The 21,508-nt window shown below is 60.0% G+C and overlaps 2 protein-coding genes across 51 annotated transcripts in view; one reads left to right on the top strand and one right to left on the bottom strand.

The window, feature by feature from the left end:
- Positions 1-103: 103 nt before the first annotated feature.
- LOC132008237 (myosin-binding protein C, cardiac-type) lies at positions 104-17,012 on the top strand. The gene is made up of 34 exons (XM_059386733.1): positions 104-146; positions 1,416-1,682; positions 2,230-2,349; positions 2,429-2,521; positions 2,610-2,758; positions 3,523-3,640; positions 3,762-3,810; positions 3,971-4,000; positions 4,153-4,206; positions 4,869-4,883; positions 5,103-5,266; positions 5,496-5,628; positions 5,900-5,902; positions 6,030-6,154; positions 6,248-6,353; positions 6,490-6,656; positions 6,974-7,139; positions 7,852-7,958; positions 8,050-8,079; positions 9,210-9,349; positions 9,580-9,660; positions 10,573-10,732; positions 11,059-11,163; positions 11,252-11,440; positions 12,252-12,386; positions 12,524-12,691; positions 13,367-13,455; positions 13,592-13,787; positions 13,871-14,010; positions 14,223-14,382; positions 14,497-14,633; positions 14,920-15,106; positions 15,338-15,371; positions 15,515-17,012. The coding sequence occupies exons 1-33, from the start codon at positions 122-124 to the stop codon at positions 15,346-15,348; spliced, it is 3,819 nt and encodes a 1,272-aa protein (XP_059242716.1). The 5' UTR covers positions 104-121; the 3' UTR covers positions 15,349-15,371; positions 15,515-17,012.
- A 102-nt stretch (positions 17,013-17,114) lies between these two features.
- Positions 17,115-21,508, bottom strand: part of LOC132008225 (MAP kinase-activating death domain protein) — a 39,641-nt gene continuing 35,247 nt past the window's right edge. For 27 of the 50 annotated variants that reach the window (XM_059386665.1, XM_059386666.1, XM_059386667.1 and 24 more), the window contains 3 exons: positions 20,301-20,370; positions 18,371-18,417; positions 17,115-18,056 (listed from right to left, as the gene is read on the bottom strand). In XM_059386665.1, coding sequence (XP_059242648.1) covers positions 17,952-18,056; positions 18,371-18,417; positions 20,301-20,370 — 222 coding nt within the window. In that variant the 3' untranslated portion in view covers positions 17,115-17,951. The remainder of the gene's footprint in view (positions 18,057-18,370; positions 18,418-20,300; positions 20,371-21,508) is intronic. The other 23 variants (XM_059386684.1, XM_059386686.1, XM_059386687.1 and 20 more) reach the window with 1 other exon arrangement.

Raw genomic sequence — 21,508 nt, 5'->3', positions numbered from 1 at the left:
GAGGCAGATAAGAAATTCTGGGGAGGGGGAGGGCCCTTTATATAGTGTGGGGGGACGGTCCTGCTCAGATCCTCTTCGGGTGGCCTGTGTCTGCTCCGTTCCTGGTGTGACCTCTCTCAAGATGCCTGAGCCAGGGAAGAAGCCAGGTAGCTCCAGGCTTGGGGTCGGGCCCGGGTGTGGGGCAGGAGGGCTGGGACAGCTACAATTGGGACGCAGACTTCAGAGTGAGTTCCCGAGAGTGGGGGCTGTCTTCCAGGTCTTTTCCTGTCTCTTAGTTTCTCTTTTCCATCCTTCTGATAGAGTGAGGGCACACCAGAGGACCCTATCCCTGTCACCAAGATTAGCAAGATTAAGGCCGGGCTTGCCTTTTGGGAAAAGGCTGCCACAGGCAAGAGCCCAAGTTCAGTCTAGATTGGAGCTCATCTCGCTGAATGCTCTTGAGCAGGGCCGTGACCTTTCCCGGCCTCAGTTTCCCTCTCTGTACAAGGAAGCGTTGGGCTGGTTCGACTCTCTGCTTTACGAGCCTGCACCCCTGCGGCCCCCACACCAGGCGGGACTCCCACATTGAGGTGATGCAGCCCGTCTGTTCTGGGAGAGGACGGTTAAGAGGCCCCAGGACCAAGGCCATCCTGGGCCAAGGGCAGAGAAAGTCATAGCCCAGGGACCGGGTCCTGGCCTGTGCTCTTACAAGGTCACGCAGGGGGGCGCCTGGGTGGCTCAGTGGGTTAAGCCGCTGCCTTCAGCTCAGGTCATGATCTCAGGGTCCTGGGATAGAGTCCCACATCGGGCTCTCTGCTCAGCAGGGAGCCTGCTTCCTTCTCTCTCTCTCTGCCTGCCTCTCAGTGTACTTGTAATTTCTCTCTGTCAAATAAATAAATAAAATCTTTAAAAAAAAAAAAAAAAAAAAAAAAGGAAAAAAAAAACAAGGTCACGCAGGGCCGGGATCCAGGCCCCCAGCCCCTCCCAGGCCAGCTTTATCTCAGTTGCTGATTCTCAGCCTGAGGCCCTTGGAAAACAAATTTAGCCACATTCAAGTAGGCAGAGTACCTGCCTCGTGCTAAGGGCCCTGGATTGTAGGGGAGAGAGGGGGCTGGGCTCCCCCATGCCCCCCTTGGCAGGGAGTGTGGGGTATCCAGAGACACATCTAGTAGAATTCTTGTGTGGAGGTTAGGAGCACAGCTCTGGCTCTCCTGCGGCCTGGCTGTGTGATCTTAGATAAGTCACTTAACCTCTTTGAGCCTCAGTGTCCTCATCTGAGAAATGGGCATAATAATGGCATCTACTTCACAGAACCGTGGGACCATTCAATGAGGGATAGATTAAAGTGTTTATCACCGTAGTTAGGAGGAGAGGCTGCAGGGGCGGGGTGCATGGGACAGTCAGGGGCTCCTGCAGCCTCCATGGGCTTGTCTCAGTCTCAGCCTTCAGCAAGAAGCCGAGGTCAGCAGAGGTGGCCACCGGAAACCCTGCCGTGTTCGAGGCCGAGACAGAGCGGTCAGGAGTAAAGGTGCGCTGGCAGCGAGGGGGCAGTGACATCAGCGCCAGCGACAAGTACAGCCTGACCGCCGAGGGCACGAGGCACACTCTGACTGTGCGGGACGTGGGCCCTGCCGACCAGGGGTCCTATGCAGTCATCGCCGGCTCGTCCAAGGTCAAGTTTGACCTCAAGGTCAAAGAGGCAGGTAAGACCCTGGCCAGCCTTCCATGAAGTTTCAGCATCCGGTGGCAGCCCTGCCACCTCCCCATGGCCCAGCGTGCAGGAAGTGCTTTTCCACTTTCTTGCCTTTGCTTTGGCTGTGCTGTCTGCCAGGAATGCCCTCCCTCCTCTTTTCTGTAGCAAGACCCCTCTGAAGGCTCCCATGTGGCTCCTTGGCCTGTTCCAGCCTTGGTGGAAGTAGGGGCCATTTGGGGATGACGAAGGCACAATGTCCTCAGGACACCCACTCACAGATGGGGACTTGGCGGCTGTGTGTGTGCCGGGCGGGGAAGCCCTGGTTGCTGGGGGTGTGGAGGGAGCCCCAGCCCCGCCTGGGGATGGAGAGGAGGGACGGAGCTCAGAGCTGCTGGGGCAGACCCGCCAGGACGTGGGCGCAGGACCTGCAAGGGGGAAGAGAAGGCAAGACGCATACTGCTGATTCCGCCAGCCCGCAGAGATGGAGGGGGACCAGGGACGGGGGACGGCTCTCTGGTGAGAGGTGGCCCCACGACCGCTGCCCCTGCCCCTTCCAGAGAAAGCAGCGCCTGCACCGAGCCCTGCTCCTGCCCCTGCCCCTGCTGAGGCTCCTGGGGCCCCCGGAGAAGCCCCGGCCTCAGGCACTGAGGAGAGAGGAGGCTCCCCGAGTCCCGAAGGTGAGAGGGGCAGTGCAGGGGAGGCCAGGGCCGTTGGATGGGGTGTCCCAACACAGATCTCAAAGGCCTCCACCCACAGGGTCAAGCTCAGCGGTCCCTGATGCCTCCGGTGCCCCTGATGACCCCATCGGCCTCTTTGTGATGAGGCCACAGGATGGCGAGGTGACCGCAGGTGAGTGTGGGCTGAGGCACCCGGGGGTGGGCTGGGGAAGGGGACAGCAGGGCATCCCCCCAGCCCAGCCTGTCGCCCCTCTGTGTAGGTGGCAGCATCACCTTCTCGGCACGTGTGGCCGGAGCCAGCCTCCTGAAGCCGCCCACGGTGAAGTGGTTCAAAGGCAAGTGGGTGGACCTGAGCAGCAAAGCGGGTCAGCACCTGCAGCTTCACAGTAGCTACGACCGCGCCAGCAAGGTGGGCCTGCGGGGCACAGGGCTGGAGGCACGGGGCGGAAAGAGGGCAGGGAGGCCCCAGAGACACAGGCGGTGCTGGGGCTCACCCTGACACTGAGGGCACACGGGACATGCAAAGAAGAAACCTGGGGAGGCTGGGAAGTAGGTTGGAGGGCCGGGGGTACATGGGGAGAACGAGGAGGCCCAGGGGACCTGTGGGACCTGGGGGACTCACAGGGCATGATCATGTCAGGGGGGTGTATAAAGCTAGGGGGCAAGGAGGTCTAGAAGGCTGGGGGGGAGCATCAGCCAGTGAGGATGAAAAGCCCATGATAGATGTGTGTCAGAGCCCAAGCGGCCCTTCATTATATATAAGAAGATACCAGAGCTTGAGAGGTTGTTTTTGCTGGTCTGAGGTCACTCAGAGCCATGCCTTGAACTTGTGCTTTGACTCCCTGCTTCTGCTCCTTCTCCCACTCTTCCACAGTCTTGGCCCAGGCAAGTGGGCTTCTGGCAGGGCAGGGCCGACATGTTCAGTTGTGTGGATTGTGCACTGCACAAAAGTGCCTTATCTTAAGTGAATGTCATTTGCCTTGTAGGCATCACAGATTTATATTTTATCATCACCCTGTGCCAGCAGATGGCAGTCATGTCTTGAAAAGGGGTTTCCTATTTACACAAAACCCTCTGGGTTAACTAAACCCTGGGGGCTGAGAACGTTGGTGGCCATGCCTCCTTCAGGAGTGAAGGGCCTCCCTGGTCTCCCCTGACAACTCACTTCCACAGGTCTACCTGTTTGAGCTGCACATTACAGATGCCCAGGCTACCTTTGCAGGCGGCTACCGCTGTGAGGTGTCCACCAAGGACAAATTTGACAGCTGCAACTTCAATCTCACTGTCCATGGTGAGGGGAGCCTGGCATCTGTCCTGGGATCAGGGTCCCCATGGGTCCTGTTCCCCATGTCTGCCCCCATGCCTGCTCCCCTTAAGCCCCTTCCTGGACTCACCTCCCTCTCTGCCCCCAGAGGCCGTTGGTCCTGGAGAACTGGACCTCCGATCGGCCTTCCGTCGCACGTAAGTGGTTCCCTCTCCTCAGGGCCCAGGGGAGGCCAGCGCTGGGGTCTGAGGCCCCTCGGGGTCAGGGCTGGGAGAGATGTGGGGGAGGATGAAGTTGATAGGCATGGGGGACAGCAAGCTCCCCTGGGCAGTGAGGAACTTGTTCTAACCCCCACAGGAGCCTGGCAGGAAGTGGTCGGCGGATCAGGTACCCTGTCCCAGCCCCTACTTGTCCAGGACACAGACCCGGGAGCTCCCATCCAGCCAGTGCCCCTTCCTCCCTCAGTACCTCCCCCCACCCCCACCATCCCCAAGCCCATTCCAGTTGACTGCAGCCTTACTGGGTGTCCCTCTCCACAGTGACAGCCACGAGGACGCTGGAACTCTGGACTTCAGCTCACTGCTGAAGAAGAGGTGAGCCCCTGGGCAGCAGGGCCTAGGGCAGACAGCGAGGCCCCGGTTCAAACCCCAGCCGTGCGGTTTTCCAGCTGTGCGGCCCTGAGCTGGTCTTCTTGTCAGTCGGACGGGACCGTCCTGGTGTTGGGAATAGCAGAGGGCTCTGTGGACATTGTACCCCATGAACTCACATCCTCACGGGGTCGCCCACAGCCCCCGACAACTTGAGTCTATGATAGCTCGGCTCAGTAGGCTCCGGGGGACCCAGAGAAGCTGGGAACGGCTCCCCCAGCTCCCCCAGCTGAATTGCGTGTCCTCTCCCTCTCTCTCTCCCGGACCCTGCGTTATGGCTGGTGCTGCTGCGGCCCAGAGAGTAAGCTCCGCGGGTGGGCGCTTCGGGCGGCAGGGGGCTGGTGGGACTTTGTCAGGCTCCGGTGAGAGCCAGGGCTGGGACCCACACGGACCTGGTGAGGAGCCCCACTGACCAGGGCGTCTCTGCACCTCGGGTTCTCCTGACACCCGCCTGCCAGAGCTCAGGAGGAACAAGCAAGGCCACGCGTTCGGGGCAGTGTAAATGGAGGGACAGGGTGTGGCAGGGAGGGAGGAGGCTAGGGCCCCAGGTCCCTGCGGGCAGGTGGCCACGCCTCTAACTGTCCCCTGCTTTTCTGCCCCGCCTGGAGCAGCAGTTTCCGGAGGTGAGTGCCTGATGATGCCTGCACCCCTGTCACCTGTCTTCCTCAGGGACGCCCCCACATTGGACTCAAGTCCAATGCCAGCTCAAGTGGCACCACCAGAGGGGAAGGGGCAGACAGCCTGGGGCCGATAGGGCTCCTTGGTTGGGCCCCAGGGGAGGGTGGGGTGGCCCCCCCCTCCCCGGGTATCCCTTGAGGCCTCTCGGCGGGACTGGGATGCAGGGACTCAAGGCTGGAGGCCCCAGCTGAGGAAGACGTGTGGGAGATCCTGCGGCAGGCGCCCCCGTCGGAGTACGAGCGCATCGCCTTCCAGCACGGGGTCACTGACCTGCGGGGCATGCTCAAGAGGCTGAAGGGCATGAAGCGGGATGAGAAGAAGAGCACAGGTGAGCCCGCCCCTGCGGCGCAGAGGAGAGGCTGAGCGGCACACACGGGGCAGGCTGGGGTGGGGGAGAGCCCAGCTTAGCAAGAGACCACAGCGGAGAGCACAGGGGAGGTAGGAGGGGGTGGTGGGAGGACATAGCTCTCTGGCACAGCCACCGGCCCCCAAGGTGGGTGTGAGCCTTCGAGGGTGCAGGGCGGCGGAGCAGTGGGGACAGTGGCGGTGGTGCTCAGCCTTTCAGAAGAAGCTGGAGCCCGCCTACCAGGTGAGCAAGGGCCACAAGATCCGGCTGACCGTGGAGCTGGCCGACCCCGACGCCGAGGTCAAGTGGCTGAAGAATGGACAAGAGATCCAGATGAGCGGCAGGTGCGGTGGGTGGGGGTGGGGGTGGGGGCAGGTGCAGGAGCTCGGGGACCCTGGAGGCTCCCAGCCTGCTCTCCCTGCCTCTCGCTGCCTGTGTTCTCTATCTCTGCTGGTTCCTGCTCTGTCTGTCTCTCCCCATGTCCTTCTTTCTGGCTCTAACTTCCCATCTTTCTGTTTCCAATCTCTGTTCTTCTCTTTTTTTCCCTTTTTTTTTTTTCCCCTTCGTCTGACTTCCGCTCCCCGGGATGCTCCCGTGACCCCTTCTGCTCCACAGCAAGTAAGGCCAGCTCCTGGAGGGAAGGCTTGGGGTGGGGGCACGGGACCCCAACAGGGGGTTGGATGGGGCACCAGGGCCCAGGGGGTGAGTGTGGCTGAACCTCCATCCCCCGCGGCCCCGGGCCCAGGTACATCTTCGAGTCTGTGGGGGCCAAGCGCACGCTGACCATCAGCCAGTGCTCGCTGGCGGACGACGCAGCCTACCAGTGCGTGGTGGGCGGGGAAAAGTGCAGCACCGAGCTCTTTGTCAAAGGTGGGCCTGCACCCGGGACCCTGGGAACCTGCAGCCGGGATGGGGGGGGCGGGGCTGCAGAGGACAGACTGTCATGTTCTCCCCATGGGACAGAGCCCCCCGTGCTGATCACTCGGCCCCTGGAAGACCAGCTGGTGATGGTGGGACAGCGGGTGGAGTTTGAGTGCGAAGTGTCCGAGGAGGGGGCCCAGGTCAAATGGTGAGTGCCAAAGGTCACTTGTGTCCCAGGACGGGGTCCGGGTCAATGGGGGCATGGGCAGGGCCAGTGGGGGGGGGGCACACTGGGGGCCTCCCTGGAGGAGGCTACAGCGCTTCCTTGCCCACCCACCGGCCAGGCTGAAGGATGGGGTGGAGCTGACCCGGGAGGAGACCTTCAAATACCGGTTCAAGAAGGACGGCCGGAGACACCACCTGATCATCAATGAGGCGACGCTGGAGGACGCCGGGCACTACACGCTGCGCACCAGCGGGGGCCAGGCGCTGGCCGAGCTCATCGTGCAGGGTGAGGCCGCTCAGCCCCATGCCTGCCCTGTCTGCATGTTGCAGACAGGACCTGGGCAAACCCAGGATGATGGCCCTTGTGACCTTGGGCAGTCACCCGGCACACACGGAGCCTCACCATTCTCCTCTGGAGGGTCCCGTGGGCCTGGTTAACGTCCCCCCACCCCCCGAGACTCCCCGCGGGCACTGTACGACCGGAGGCACGCTCGCATCACACCCAAGCCTGCACATGTGTGTTCCCCCATATCCGCGTGATCACCTCGGGGATTCACGCCCACACCCACCGCCCCCAGCTCACAGCTCTGCCCTGCCCCCCAGAGAAAAAGCTAGAGGTGTACCAGAGCATCGCGGACCTGACGGTGGGCGCAAAGGACCAGGCAGTGTTTAAGTGTGAGGTGTCTGACGAGAATGTGCGGGGCGTGTGGCTGAAGAACGGGAAGGAGCTGGTCCCCGACAGCCGCATCAAGGTGTCCCACATCGGGCGGTGAGTGTGGGGGCTCAGCCCCATCGCGGAGGGGGAAAATGGGGGGGACACTGAGACAGAGACAGAGAGACAGGGAGAAACCGAGACAGACAGAGAGAAGAGCAGACAGAGACAGTGACTGAGAGAGAGACACATAGAGAGACAGGGAAAAACAGAGACACAGAGAGAGCTAGAAACAGAGAGACAGAAGGACAGAATGGCAGACACACAGACCCAGGACAGAGACTGCGGTAAAGAGACAGAGAGACAGAAGCATACAGAAGGGAGTCTTGCCGAGGCAACGGACAGACAGGGAAGTGGTGAGAGAGACAGGCTGGGAGCGCCCCGGCCTCCGGCCCCCAGCTCATGACCAGGGCAGGGCAGGAGGCCACCTGGACGCCAGCCCTGGCCAGGGGCCCTCACTCTCTCCCACTCTCTTACTCATGCCTCGAGCATCTGGGTTGGCCCGTGCTGGGCCCAAGTTCACAGAGATTAGTGAGACCAGCCCCTGCTCAGTCTGCAAGGGCCCAGCCAAGGGGCACTTGTGTATTGTCCACCTCTGAAAACACGTGAGGGACTAGAAAGTCAAAAATAGAGAAAGAAAGCATTTAAAATACCAGACCACCACTGAGCCAAGGGTGGGCCAGGGGCCCTTGGCGCCCTGACTATGGTGAGGCTGCTGGGGGGTGGGTAGCCTGGGGGGGGGGTCCCCTGAGCCCCCACTTCTCGGCAGGGTCCACAAACTGACCATTGATGACGTCACACCTGCGGACGAGGCTGACTACAGCTTTGTGCCTGAGGGCTTTGCCTGCAACCTGTCGGCCAAGCTCCATTTCATGGGTGAGCTGGCACCTGGCCGGGGTGGGGGCCCTGTGGCTGGGCTCTGCCTTCGCTTCCTGCCCCGTGCCACTTGCTCTTCTTTCTCTCACAGAGGTCAAGATCGACTTCGTGCCCAGGCAAGGTGAGTGTCGGGACCTCTTCCCTGGGCCCCCTCCACACATGTCCCCCTCCCGTCCCAGACAGCAGGAAGTGTGAGGAACCTGGAGTGAGGACCCCAAGACCCAGCCCAGCCCTACCACTCATAACCATGGGCCAGTTATAATCTCTAGAAACCTGTTTCCTCATCTCTAAAGTGGGAATCCTAAAAAAAAATAATAATAATAAAACGAAGTGGGAATCCTGAAAGGGCCTCCTCCATGGGAGCAGGAAAGGAGAAAAAAAGATGTGAGACTTCATTATTAAGTCTTTCTACCTTTATTTTATTATTATTATTATTATTATTATTATTATATTTTAGAGGGTGAAGGGGCAGAGGGAGAGGGGGAGAGAGAATCTCAAGCAGGCTCTATGTCTGGAGCCCGACTCAGGGCTCCATCTCCACCATGACATCATGACTTGAGCCGAAAGCAAGAGTCACATGCTTAGTGCACTGAGCGCCCAGATGCTCCAAATCTTTTCTGCTTTTAGACATACCCCTCCCGCTTGTAGATTAAACACCCATCAGGCATTTAGAATCCTAATGTCAGAACAGTCCGAGGCTGAGGCATGCTCGAGGTCAGTGCTTTCCAAATTAAGTTCACGGACTAGGTGACTCCATCTTAACAGGATTCCCTGGTGAAGTAAGTTTGGGAAACACTGAACCCTTACTCAGCCTCTTGCTGATTTAGAAGGTGTGCCAGCATGTCAAAGGCTCTAGAAAGTCCCGTGGTAAAAAAATGTGCTTAGCTTTGTCTAATCCAGGGTTTCCTACTTGACTGGGCAGCAGAAACATCTTTTTTCTTTATTCTGGCGGGACATTGGTGTTCCCTCTGAACACAGTGTAAGAAATGCTACAGCAGGCGACCTGAGGTTACAGACCTTCCCGGGAACTTCCTGGGGGGGGGGGTTGGAAACGTTCTACATCTTGACTGAGGCTCAGGTGTACACATTTGTCAAAACCCGTCGAGATGTATGCTCAAATGATGGCATTTTATTGTGTGTAAATTATACCTCAGAGTGACTGAGAATCAACAACTAGGGACACATGCTCCTTCCAGGATCCCCCACTTTCAGGGGGCTTTCTCTGACCTACACCATCATCCCCTCCCCCAGAACCTCCCAAGATCCACCTGGACTGCCCGGGCCGCAAACCAGACACCATTGTGGTTGTGGCTGGAAACAAGCTACGCCTGGATGTCCCTATCTCCGGGGACCCGGCTCCCACTGTGATTTGGCAGAAGAGCATCCCACAGGTACTCCCTCCTGTACTTCCCCAGCTGCCAAATGGGTGCGTGGGACCAAAGGATGTTGGCGTCTGTTCCCCACCCACATAGGCAGGGCCTACAGCTAGCTGGTCCCCGGAGGGAGGTGGGCGAGGTGGGCAGCAGAATGGGGGTGGGCAAGGGGAGACAGAAGGGCTGCTGGGCAGGGAGTCCCTCCAGGCCAGGTCAGCCCCACCGCTTCCCTCCTGCTCTGTTCCCAGAAAAACAAGGTCCCGGCAGGGCCAGCCCCTGACGCCACAGGGGATGCTGGTGCCAGTGACGAGTGGGTGTTTGACAAGAAGGTGAGTGCGGCTGATGGTGGGCTCAGGCTTGTTGACCTTCTGTCGTTTTCTGCCCACACGGTTTCCACCCTTCAGTGAGGTCTCCGTGAAGGCACCACATCTGGCCAGCTGTGCTCCTGCCCGGGCATGGTCTCTGGGGGACCCTCATGCTGCAATCAGGCACAAGTCCCCTTAACATTGCTGGGGCACCCTCCTGCCTGGGGTGTTCCCTGGCTCCCGTCTTCAGGGCTGACCTTCACTTTGTACTTCTTCCCGACCAGGGAGTGGGTTTCCCTGTAAGACTAGCTGCCTGGGCACCACTCAGGCCGGCTTTTCCAACACAGTCAGCTCCTCCACCTACCTGAGTTCTTTCAGGACCCTCAGCTCTGTAAGGTCACGTTATTCCCGTTCAGCAGATAATAAAACCGAGGCACAGAGAGAATAGGTGATCACCTGAAGTTCCTTTTTTTTTTTTTTTTAAGATTTTATTTATTTATTTGTCAGAGAGAGAGTGAGTGAGAGCGAGCACAGGCAGACAGAGTGGAAGGCAGAGGGCAGAGTCAGAGGGAGAAGCAGGCTCCCTGCCGAGCAAGGAGCCAGATGTGGGACTTGATCCCAGGACGCTGGGATCATGACCTGAGCCGAAGGCAGCTGCTTAACCAACTGAGCCACCCAGGCGTCCCGGTGATCACCTGAAGTTCCACGGCAAAGCTGGAGCTAGAGCCCAAGAGCCTCGCCCCAGTGCTTTGCCCCCCGCGGGCCCCACATCGAGGTTTTTGGACTAGGCGCTCACATGAGTGGTTTCCGCTCAGGCCGCATTTGCTCCCCGGACCCTGCTCTGAGCTCTGTTCCCACCTCGAGCCATTGCAGACGCTGTCAAAGCCTGCGGGGTCCGACTGGGGCCCTTTTCCCCAAGTTCCCCTCCCCCCCCAGCTGCTGTGTGAGACCGAGGGCCGGGTCCGCGTGGAGACCACCAAGGACCGCAGCATCTTCACTGTCGAGGGGGCAGAGAAGGAAGACGAGGGTGTTTACACTGTCACGGTGAAGAACCCTGTGGGCGAGGACCAGGTCAATCTCACAGTCAAGGTCATCGGTGAGGCTGGCTGGCCCAGGGCCAAGAGGGGAAGACAGAGGGGCAAGCAGGGAGCACCCATCCATCACTCAGTTACGCCTTTGACAAACATCATAGGGCGTGCTCTCAGCTCTGTTGAGAGGACTGGGATTAGGACACAGGGTGAACATGGGCATTGGGGAACCATAAAGCATCAATCACAGGCTGGTGACATGATCAGAGCTGCATTCTAGAAATGTCCATGGGGCAGAGGAGGCAGGCACTAGCTGTTGGTTGGGGTGGTGAGGGAACTAGCAGCGCTGGCCCTAGGACTGGGGAAGGGCTGATGTGGGTCCACCCCCCCCCAGATGTGCCAGACGCCCCTGCGGCCCCCAAGATCAGCAACGTGGGTGAGGACTCCTGCACGGTGCAGTGGGAGCCCCCTGCCTACGACGGAGGCCAGCCCATCCTGGGTGAGTGGAGGGCATAGGGCTAGAGCCGAGGGCCAGGTTGCGGGGGTGTCCAGGCTCCAGACCAGAGCTCCCGCCTGGCCCTCCTCAGGCTACATCCTGGAGCGCAAGAAGAAGAAGAGCTACCGGTGGATGCGGCTGAACTTTGACCTGCTGCGAGAGCTCAGCCACGAGGCCCGGCGCATGATCGAGGGCGTCGTGTATGAGATGAGAGTCTACGCGGTCAACGCCATCGGCATGTCCAGGCCCAGCCCAGCCTCCCAGCCCTTCATGCCGATTGGTGAGGCTGCCTGGCCTGGCATGGCCTACGCCCTCCCTGGTCAGGCTACTCTGTGGGCGGCCACCATACGAGACCACATCAGGGTCCCCTTTAAGCCTCAGTTGGGGCTAAGCATCTTCATTTCACAGATGGAGAAAGTGGGGTTCCCAACAGTTAAATGACTTGCTCAAGGTCACCTAGCTGGTAGGTAGGGGTGGAGCCGAGACTCACACCACTCTGACTGCTGGTGCCACTCAGGCCTCACTTTCCACATCTATAAAATGGGAATGATGACAATATCTACTTCATGGAACTGCTGTTAGGATGGCATACAACAGGTGCTCAATAAATTTCAGTGGACCCCTCTTCCTTGCTCCCTTCAACCAGGGAGGGAGGGTGATGCCTATGGGGAAGCAAGCTGCAGGCCTTTCCCTTCAGGGACTGACTTCCAGTTTGCTTAACTCTTAGTGGACTCATCTAACCTCACAGTGCCAGGAAATTCCCAGTTTTTCCCGAAATGCTACAATTTGTAGCATTTCCTCCATTGTCTAAGGAAGTGGCTCCTTGTAAGCATGTTCCTTCTCTGGGGTATCTTTTCCGATTTACAGCTCTCTTGGGCCTGCTGCCTCTGCTTATGTCTTTAAGCCTGTGCAGAGACAGGTCTTTTCCCGGAGCAGAGCTCTTTCTGGCAGGGCTTGGAACCCAGACAGCACGGGGTGGGGGGAGCGCCCCCGTGGGGCCAGTGGTCACTTGGGGGGCTGGATCACGGCCCTTCGGTCTTCCTGGTGGTGCAGGCCCAGTGGGGCTCCTCTCGGACTCCCCCTGTGCCTAGGCCCCCCGAGCGAGCCCACCCACCTGGCGGTGGAGGACGTGTCGGACACCACCGTCTCCCTCAAGTGGCGGCCGCCGGAGCGCGTGGGAGCGGGCGGCCTGGACGGCTACAGCGTGGAGTACTGCCGCGAGGGCTGTGAGTGCCCCGGGCCGCACCGCCCCTGGCCCAGCCTCCAGGCCCATCGCCCCCGCGCTGGGTCCCAGACAGCCTGGGGTGGGGCGGGAGCGGGGGTGCGGGGGCTGCGGACGCCGACGACGCTGCTCCCCGACCAGGCTCCGAGTGGACGGCCGCCCTGCAGGGGCTGACGGAGCGCACCTCGATGCTGGTGAAGGACCTGCCCACCGGCGCGCGGCTGCTCTTCCGTGTGCGCGCCCACAACATGGCCGGGCCCGGAGCGCCCGTGGCCACCAAGGAGGCCGTGACGGTGCAGGAGATACTGCGTGAGTGGCCCCTGTGCAGTCACGGGACAGACCTGCCACGGACGGCCTGGCCCTTGGGGTCGGCGGAAGGGGGGGCACATCCGGAGAGCCCCTGCCGGGAGGAGGGGACAGGAGAGCCTTTCTTCATGTCCCAGGCCCAGGGCAAATATTCGGAGAGGGCTCCCTGCGGTTTTCTGGCACGGGTTCTGGGACAGGAACATGTAGGCCACCACACCATTGTCCTTGAGCTCTGTTGTATGAGCCTCTCAGTTCAACGGGTATTGTCCCTGTGCCCCTGACTCGGTATCAGATTAACCCCTCTGGGATCCACTTCTCATTCCTCTATTCCCAGCAAAGGCTCAATCACGTAAAGATTGGAAAGAGGCAGCAGCGTGGGGTGCAAACAGCCTGGGGGATAGGGTAGAGACCAAGATCCTGCGTTTGCATTCTGGCCTGTGACTTGCTAGCTGTGTGACCCTGAACCACTAGCTCACCCTCTCCGATCCCTGCCTCTTATAGGGTGTGGTGAGGCCGCGGTGGAAGCAGGGATTTTGTAGACCCTCTGGGGCTAGGCTTGGGGAGCTAGGGGCAGGGCCACCTCAGCAGCCTCCTGGCCCCGCCTCCGTGAAGGGAGGAGCTGTGGCGCTCCTGGGGTGGGGCTTTCCCCTTGCTAAGCCACCCACTCGGTACCCACAGAGCGGCCACGGCTCCAGTTGCCCAGGCACCTGCGCCAGACCATCCAGAGGAAGGTTGGGGAGCCTGTGAATCTCCTCATTCCTTTCCAGGTAGGGCCGGCCACCCTCCCTGTGCCCCCGCCGTGTGTCATCTATGCCTAGCGGGGAGACGTGTCTCGGGGCTGACCAGACCCTGAAATGTCACCCAGTCGTGCCAGGCTCGGGGGTGAGCTGTCCCTCTCCACAGGGCAAGCCCCGGCCTCAGGTGACCTGGACCAAAGAGGGGCAGCCCCTGGCAGGTGAGGAGGTCAGCATCCGCAACAGCGCCACAGACACCATCCTGTTCATCCGGGCTGCCTGCCGTGCCCACTCTGGAACCTACCAGGTGACGCTGCGAATCGAGAACATGGAGGACAAGGCCACGCTGGTCCTGCAGATTGTTGGTGCGTGGCGCTGGGCCCCCTCCTCTGGGGTGGGGGGAGCCCCCCCAGCAGATGGCACCTTCCAGCTGGACTCTCTCCTGCAGACAAGCCAAGCCCTCCCCAGGACATTCGGGTCGTGGAAGCGTGGGGTTTCAACGTGGCTTTGGAGTGGAAACCACCCCAGGATGATGGCAACACAGAGATCTGGGGTTACACAGTACAGAAAGCCGACAAGAAGACCATGGTGAGCCTGGGTTTCTGGGCGCCCCATATAGACCCTCCCTAGGGCCACTCAGACTCCCTCCCCTGATCTTAGAAAGGGTCTGCTGCTCATCCTCCCTGTTTGACCTGGTTCCTGCCACAGGTGGGGTGCAGACACCAGGGGCCCCCAAAAGAGGCCCCTGACGGGTAGTAGGGCCAGGCCCCCAAGAGCCTCCCTTTCCTCCACACCCCCAGGAATGGTTCACTGTCTTGGAACATTACCGCCGCACTCACTGCGTGGTTTCAGAGCTCATCATTGGCAACGGCTACTACTTCCGGGTCTTCAGCCATAATATGGTGGGACCCAGTGACAAAGCCGCCACCACTAAGGAGCCTGTCTTTATCCCCAAACCAGGTGCTGTACCTTTACTCTCACTCCTAGGAGGATCCGGGGCAGGGGGAAGGGTGGGAGCAGGGAGGGGGCCTAGTGTGGCGTGACACTCTCGGTACAAAGTCCTATCACCAACAGGCATCACGTATGAGCCACCCAACTATAAGGCCCTGGACTTCTCTGAGGCCCCGAGCTTCACCCGCCCCCTGGTGAACCGCTCAGTCATCGCCGGCTACAACGCTATCCTCTGCTGTGCCGTCCGGGGTAGCCCCAAGGTAGAGAGCTTGGGGCCCTGAGCCAGGCAGACTCAGGAGGCAGGGTTCAGAGGCTCCAACCTCCACTGGTCCTCGCCCCAACCTTTCCCTGAATTCTGTCTCACGGGGGCTCACAGCGAGGCTCCTCTCCCTGAAGAGGGCCTTGGCAGTCTCCATTGGCTCCCTGGTCATCCCCTGCTTGGGCATCATGTGGACCCTAGTGGGAGCCCGTAGAATAGAAACAGGTTCTCTCCAGGCCTCCCGTCAACCTGAGATGGTCTGCCTTCCTCCCTTGACCTGATTATAGCCCAAGATTTCCTGGTTCAAGAATGGCCTGGATCTGGGGGAGGACGCCCGCTTCCGCATGTTCAGCAAGCAGGGAGTGTTGACGCTGGAGATTAGAAAGCCCTGCCCCTTCGACGGGGGCATCTATGTCTGTAGGGCCACCAACTTACAAGGCGAGGCACAGTGTGAGTGCCGCCTAGAAGTACGAGGTGAGGAGCCTGCGGGACCAGGGCCCAGGGTGGCGGAGCAGGCAGGGAACCAGCTGGGACTCTGCTGGCCTGGCCCCCGCAGCTGCTCTGGCTGAAAGAGCAGTGACCCCATTGCGTCCAACATGGGCACTGGCTTCTGCTGCCACAGCTGCTCCCTTGGGAGGCTGGGGGGACATGGAAGGTACTGGAAGGGGAAACACTCATGTGGCGCGGCCTCCTTCTCCCCTGCAGTGCCTCAGTGACCGACTGGCTCCCCAGAGGCCAGGTACGTACTCCCAAGTCACCCCAAGGCCCCGGCCCGAGTCAGAGGCCAAGCCCTGGCCCTTGGTTTGGGGGCAGCCATCGGGAAATGGAAGCGCCTCTCACAGGGCTCAGTCCAGCACATTCATAAGGGAACCTGTCTTGCAGGCGCCAAGGGATGCCGGCCGGTGTCCCGGGAGCCTGGAAGGACGCTGCCCAAGCCGCCTTCCCATTGTTGGCTGTGTGTGCACGAGTGTGTATCCGGGGCTGGGCTGGGAGAGCGTCACTGGGGCGGCGCCAGGAAGATGAGCAGGGGGTGCTCTGCACAGACCGAACCGCCTGAGCTCCCCCCGGAAGTTCTCAGGTCTTTGGAAAAAAGTTGGTGGGCTCAGGAAATGGTGGTTGGGGACAGGCCTTTCTGGCCTGCCACATCTTCTCAGTGGATAAGGACAATAAAAGATGAGTGCAGTCACAGCTGGCTCTTGTCCGAAGTGTTGGTTTTCACAAAAAGCACAGGGAAATACACTTGACCTTCTGAGCAAACTGGGGCAGGTGTTCTGTCCCCCAGATGAGTTAAAGGAGGCTGAGAGGGGAATCCCAAATTCATAGAACACTAGAAGAAACCTCCATCATCCCCCCCGCGTATGTTCTTCCAATGAGGAAAGGAAGGGGCAGTGACGAAAGTGCATTAGCAACAGAGCAGTAACCCAGGGCGCTCCTGCCTGGTACCTTGTGCTCTGTATGGTCTTTGACCTGCTGACCTGTGCTCACAGCAGCCTGGATGTGGGGCGGAGCTGAACTTCAGCGTGGCTCTGTGCCCATACGGCCTGGAGAGGAGCTGCCCCAGGCTGCCCTGGGGTCCCAGTGCACAACAAGCCCATGACCCTCCCACACCTGTTTCCCAGTAGGAGAGGGTGGTCCTGTCCAGCATGAGATACTGGGAACCAGGGCCTTCCTCTGCTCCTCCCTGCTGGAAGCCTAAATCCAATCACCAGTTTACTTTTGGGAAGGGGAGGCCAAGGGGTCTGAGATGCCCTAACAGAATGTGGATAGTCTGGGGCGCCTGGGTGGCTCAGTCAGTTAAGCACCTGACTCTTGATTTTGGCTCAGGTCAGGACCTCTGGGTGGTGAGATGGAGCTCCACGTGGGGCTCTGCGCTGGAGGTGGAGCCTGCTTCAGAGTCTCCTCCTCCCCTCACCCCCTGCACTGCTCGCTCAAAAACAGCGGTTGGTCTTCTTGCCTAGAGAGTGTCAGAAGTTTCCCAAGGGCATAGAAAAAAGAATTCCAGGAAGGCTGGTCCTAGGGTTGCTCCTGTCAGAGTTCTACTCAGCCCAAGGCACTGTTGGCCAAGAGCTCAGAGCCCGGGGCTCCAGGCCCTGTGGGACTCCCTGGCCAAGTCATAGCCCAGCTTGACCCTGCCCATGAAGGGCCAGGGGAGCCTTGGTTCTCCTTCACAGCTACGGGACTCTGCTCAGGTGTCTTAGCCCCATTTGGCTGCTTTCTCCAGTGGCCACTTCTTAGCACAGCCGCTCCCTGCAGGGCGAGGGGGCAGAGGGCAGGAAGCCCCTCTCCTAACCTCTCCGAGTGAGGGGCCCTGCTGGGTCAGTGGGGTGCGAGGCTGGGGCTTCCGCATATCAGGACTCAGAGGGGCATGGTCTCATCTCTCTCCTTCGAGGCCTGAGTGGCCTTTCTGGAGTCCATGGACAGACCTCCTCAGGCCCGGGCTGAGAGGAGGCATCGTTAAATACAAGGCAGTCAGGGGCCCAAGGAGAGCTGAGGATATTTATTTCACATTCACACATCTGTACATTTTCTATAAATAATGTAGCACTGAACTATGTACAACCATCTCTTGCCCACACCCGGTGCCAGGAGACGCCGCCTGCAGACACTGGCTGTGTTCACTGACTTTGGCCCCATCCCACCCGGCTTCCTGGGCCTGGCAGCCAGTGGTCGCTGGGCCTCTCCAAGCCCAACCACTCTGCTCTCTCAGGCCAAAGGCAAGGCAGACCTTAGGGAAACTGCTGCTCAGCAAAAAGGAGCCCTCGCTCCCTGCCCCCACCAGCCTGGGAAAGGCGTAAGGACGAGGGAGGCTGCCACTCACTCTGCCACCCCGTGACTCTCCCTGCCTTTCCCTGCCCACCGCTTGTCTGGGCAGACAGGCCTCAAGCTTCCCTCCCTCGGTACCAAGTGGGACTTCGCCCAGCACCCAATCATGCCGGATCCCGGAGGACGGAGAGCCAGAGCCCTGCCCTGGAGGGTTAAGAATGCCAAGGATGAGGAACCACAACACAACTCTCAGGGACACGCAACGGTGGGCTCCTACTCTACTCAGAGTGTTTAGAAGCCACTGGCCCAAAAGACAGACAGACATCACTCTTGAGCCCTGAGGGAAGAGTAGACTGGTCTCCAGGGAATGGAGAGGGAGCAGGTAGAGGAAACCAGCGGAGCCCTGTGACAGACACTAAGACACGCTGAGACACACAACTGTGAACCAACTAAGCCACGGCTAGGGGCTAGCAGAGAACACACGCGCAGCATTGTGTCCTTGCGAACAGAAGACGCAAGGGCATCCCCTGGACTGGGGGGCTCTCAACCCCTCCCATCAGCTCGAGACGGGCCGGGGCGGGGTCCTGAGGTCTTCCTCCCTGCTGCGGACTGCAGCCACGTATGAGAAGAGACACAACACAGAGTAGCAGATCTCATGGGCCTAGAGGGGAGAGGAAAACCAGACCGATCAGATTCCTGAGACTCCCGACATCACCACGTGGGGAGATGCGCCCAGCAGGAAACTGCCCTCGCGGCTGGCCGGTGGGACAGGGCATCTGTGTGCGTGGGTCTCTCCCAGAGCTGAAGACTCGTTTTGGCTTCAGCTGAACCTGCGGCATCTAGACCAAGCTCAGCTCTCCAGCCATCCCTGGTCGGCCTGCCCCCGTGCCCTCGGCGGGCCCGCCCCACTCCTGTGGGAAGGTCCCCGGGGAGCCCTGTGCAGACCGGCCTGCCGGACTTGGGGGGCACACTCACCATTGGTGTCTTGTACTTGTGGCTCACCACTTCTTTAATTTCAGGAACTAAAACCGGACGGGCAAGAGACAAAACAGAAAGTTCAAAACTAAGAGCGATAGTGCCAGGCTCCCCCAGGCGGCAGCGCCCGGTACCGGGGTCCCCTTCCCCACGGTGGCCTGTCCCAATGGCTGCAGCGGCTTCTGCTCGGACAGCTCCTGCCCAGCCGCTGCCGGGTGAGAGGACACGGCCCCAGACTCCTCGGCCAGGCCTGTGCGCTCTGTCGTGGCTCCCTGCTCGATGGCTGCAACTCTAGCCACTTCTGTGAGAGCCTCAGCACGGGAGCAGGCTGGCCTTTCACCACGGCCCCGAGGAGCTGCTGTGGGGTGTCCCCCCGTGTCGGCCGGGTGAAGAGAGTCGTCTCTAGCCTGTGCCATCACCTGAGACGCCCAAGAACTCCTCCCCGTTCCCAGCCCAACACTCTGTTTGTGTTCAGCATGGTTCCCTGTACCCCCAGCCCCTACGCAGAGCGTCCTGAGGCTGGACGGGGAAGTGGCATGACCCTAACACCCAGCAGACTTGTAAGCGTCCTTCCCTGAGTGGCAGGAGAGGCCCAGGCCTGCCTGTGTGAGGGAGAGCGTCAGAGGGCTCTGGAGCAGACACACCGAGCAGAAGACAGGCGAGTACAGCACCCGGGGAGGGAGGTGACAAGGACCATCAGGCAAAATACACACATGTCCACAGCCCAGAATGCAAGACTAAGTCACCCCTGCCCTGGCCATGCAGGGGTTCTGCTTGGCCAGAGGAAGGAGGAAGGCCCCCCCTGGGGCTCAGCCATCCTGATGGCCCCTGGAGGTAGGAGCAGAGGGGCGTGGTGTCCCCCTGGGGGCCAGAAAAGGTAGGATGAGAGTTGGCCACACCTTTTTACTGACCCTGGGAGGTAGAACTTGTGGGGGGACCCAGGGTTACCAGGGGATAAACTCATCATAGGTAGAGCAAGAAGCCCAGGTCCTTCTCCTGAGTTGAAAGATTCCCCCAAACATCTCTCTGGCAGAACAGGGAAGGGAGCACACAGGGGGGAAACTCAGAACCAGTAAGCCAGCACAAGGGGGGAGGGAGGCCAGGAGGAGGAGGGTGAGGAGAAAAGGGATGGGACAGACTGGCGAGTGAGCAGCTAGTTTGCTTGAAGGGGCCCATCCCACCCACGGCGGGGCCCAGGCAGGGTCCTGTGGGAGGCAGCACGAGCCGAGATCACTTTACCTGCTGGAGAACGAAGGTTTTCATAGCAGCGATGAGGGGCACAAAAGAATGAAGCACAAACACAGCAGGAACTCAAAGCCCCAGGGTGAGAACCCACTACAGCACCACCGCTCAGCAGCAGCGCCTGGCTGCGGGGAGGCCGGCTCCCAGCCTCCGGCGACAGCTGCCCTGCCTGCCTCGGAGGCCCATGGGGCTTCCCTGCCCTCTAGAGTGGCTACCCGGCCCCCGCACGTCCCTCTTCCAGCATGGAGGCCAGGTGGATGCCAGGGGGGCACTGGGGTGGCTGGAGGGAGCCCTGGGCTGCTAGGAGGAGCTCAGCAGGCGACATGAACACAGCAGAGCTTGAAAACTGCCCGTCTGCTCTGCCCCAGAACTTTCTGACCACCAGCTGGCCGAGAAGGGGGAGGGGCGTCCACTCACGGAGCCTCCACTGGAGCGTTTCTGAGCTCTAAACCCATCTAAGGCCACTTGCTCTTCTGCGACCCCTTCCCTAGCAGCCACTGTCTCTCTCTTCTTTCTTCCTCCTTCCCCTGGCACCTCGCGGCTTCCCTTTGCTTCCCTGTCACTCCTAAGCCTCCTGACCTCTCTGCAGAGGCGCTTCTTCTCTCTGCCTCTAGTCCCTCCTCTGGAGCGCCGAGGTTTGAGTTACTGCCATGTGAGTCCAGACCTAAGAGCAAAATAGTGTAATTACCAAATTCCTCCAGGACAAAGACGCCTCGGACTGTATTGCACTTTTTAATGTGATTCAGCTCTATGAAAACCTGCAAGAGAGGGAGGGAGGGCGGGGTCAGGCCCGGAGGCTCTCCCCCTGCCCAGGCTGCCCGCTCCCCCAGCTACAGCCCCGCCCCCCCGGCACAGAAGACCTAGTTCCCAGAGGGAGGGCCGCAGAATCCACACACACACAACTCAAAGCGCTAAGAAGCGAAGACAGCAGAAAGGGCATGTACCTTCCGCTCCTGGCCGGAGGAGAAAGCATGGGAGAGAAATGAAGGCGTTAGTTTTAATGGTCAGACCCCACCCGAAGGCCCCTCTGCTGTCCTGGGCTGCCCGCCCATACCCTCTGCCCAGGGCAGCGCCTGGAGGACACGGTGCCCCGGGGGTCTCCCCCGTCAGCCCATCAGCTCTCTACCCTTCCATGCATCCTCCTCCGGCGCAGAGGGCTGGCACGGGCGCAAAGCTCCCCTCGGACTGTCCTCGGGGTGGGAGGTGTTGATATCATCCTTGAAACAAAATCCAGGCTCTCCCAAGAGGTACGCGGCAGAGAACAATGGCTATCGCTTGGGAGCACCGACTGCGAGTTCTACAATCCTATCTGCGAGCCTCACATCCATGCGGCCCAGTGTGCAGCACGACCCTCGTTTTACAGAGAAGGACACAGGATCAAGCAATCTATCTGCTCACGAGTAACGAAGCTGGGCTCTGAGTCCAAGCACATCCTGACCCGGAAGATCCGTTTGTGACCCCGCCCTGGAGAACTCCACCAGAGGCCAATGCGTCCTCAACTCCAACAGACCCCACGGCCGTTCTCCTGTGATCAGTCAGGGCCTGACTCCCCCTCTCAGCAGGATCTCTCTTCTAGGGCAAAGCCTTAAACTACAGACCAGCAGCTTGTACCTATCCATGGACTGGTTAGACACTGGGTCGGTCCGGGTTGGGGGGGACCCAGGAGGGGGCTGGCCGCTGTTTAATAAGACCTCCTCTTCGGAAGGTGAGGCATCAGGGGAAGCCACAGCACTAAAAGGCGGTCAGAAGCCTGTTCCCCAAGAAGTGCCGGCACCTTCGTGTTCCAGGAAAGAGCTTCACTAAACCTCTCCTTGGGCTGACCCTAAGGTCTCAGGTATGCTATTTAATATATTAAAGTCACAGGCAGGAAATATACTGCTGGAAATAGACTGCCTG

Source organism: Mustela nigripes, unplaced genomic scaffold (genome assembly GCF_022355385.1).
Source record: "Mustela nigripes isolate SB6536 unplaced genomic scaffold, MUSNIG.SB6536 HiC_scaffold_76, whole genome shotgun sequence".
Taxonomy (NCBI): Eukaryota; Metazoa; Chordata; class Mammalia; order Carnivora; family Mustelidae; genus Mustela; species Mustela nigripes.
This window is presented reverse-complemented; position numbering and strand designations above follow the sequence as displayed.

Coding starts and splice junctions, on each gene's coding strand:
- LOC132008237 (XM_059386733.1), top strand. CDS start 122: ATGCCTGAGCCAGGGAAGAAGCCAG. Junction 5,267..5,495: donor GGATGAGAAGAAGAGCACAG/GTGAGCCCGCCC, acceptor GGTGGTGCTCAG/CCTTTCAGAAGAAGCTGGAG. Junction 9,350..9,579: donor GGCAGAAGAGCATCCCACAG/GTACTCCCTCCT, acceptor CTCTGTTCCCAG/AAAAACAAGGTCCCGGCAGG.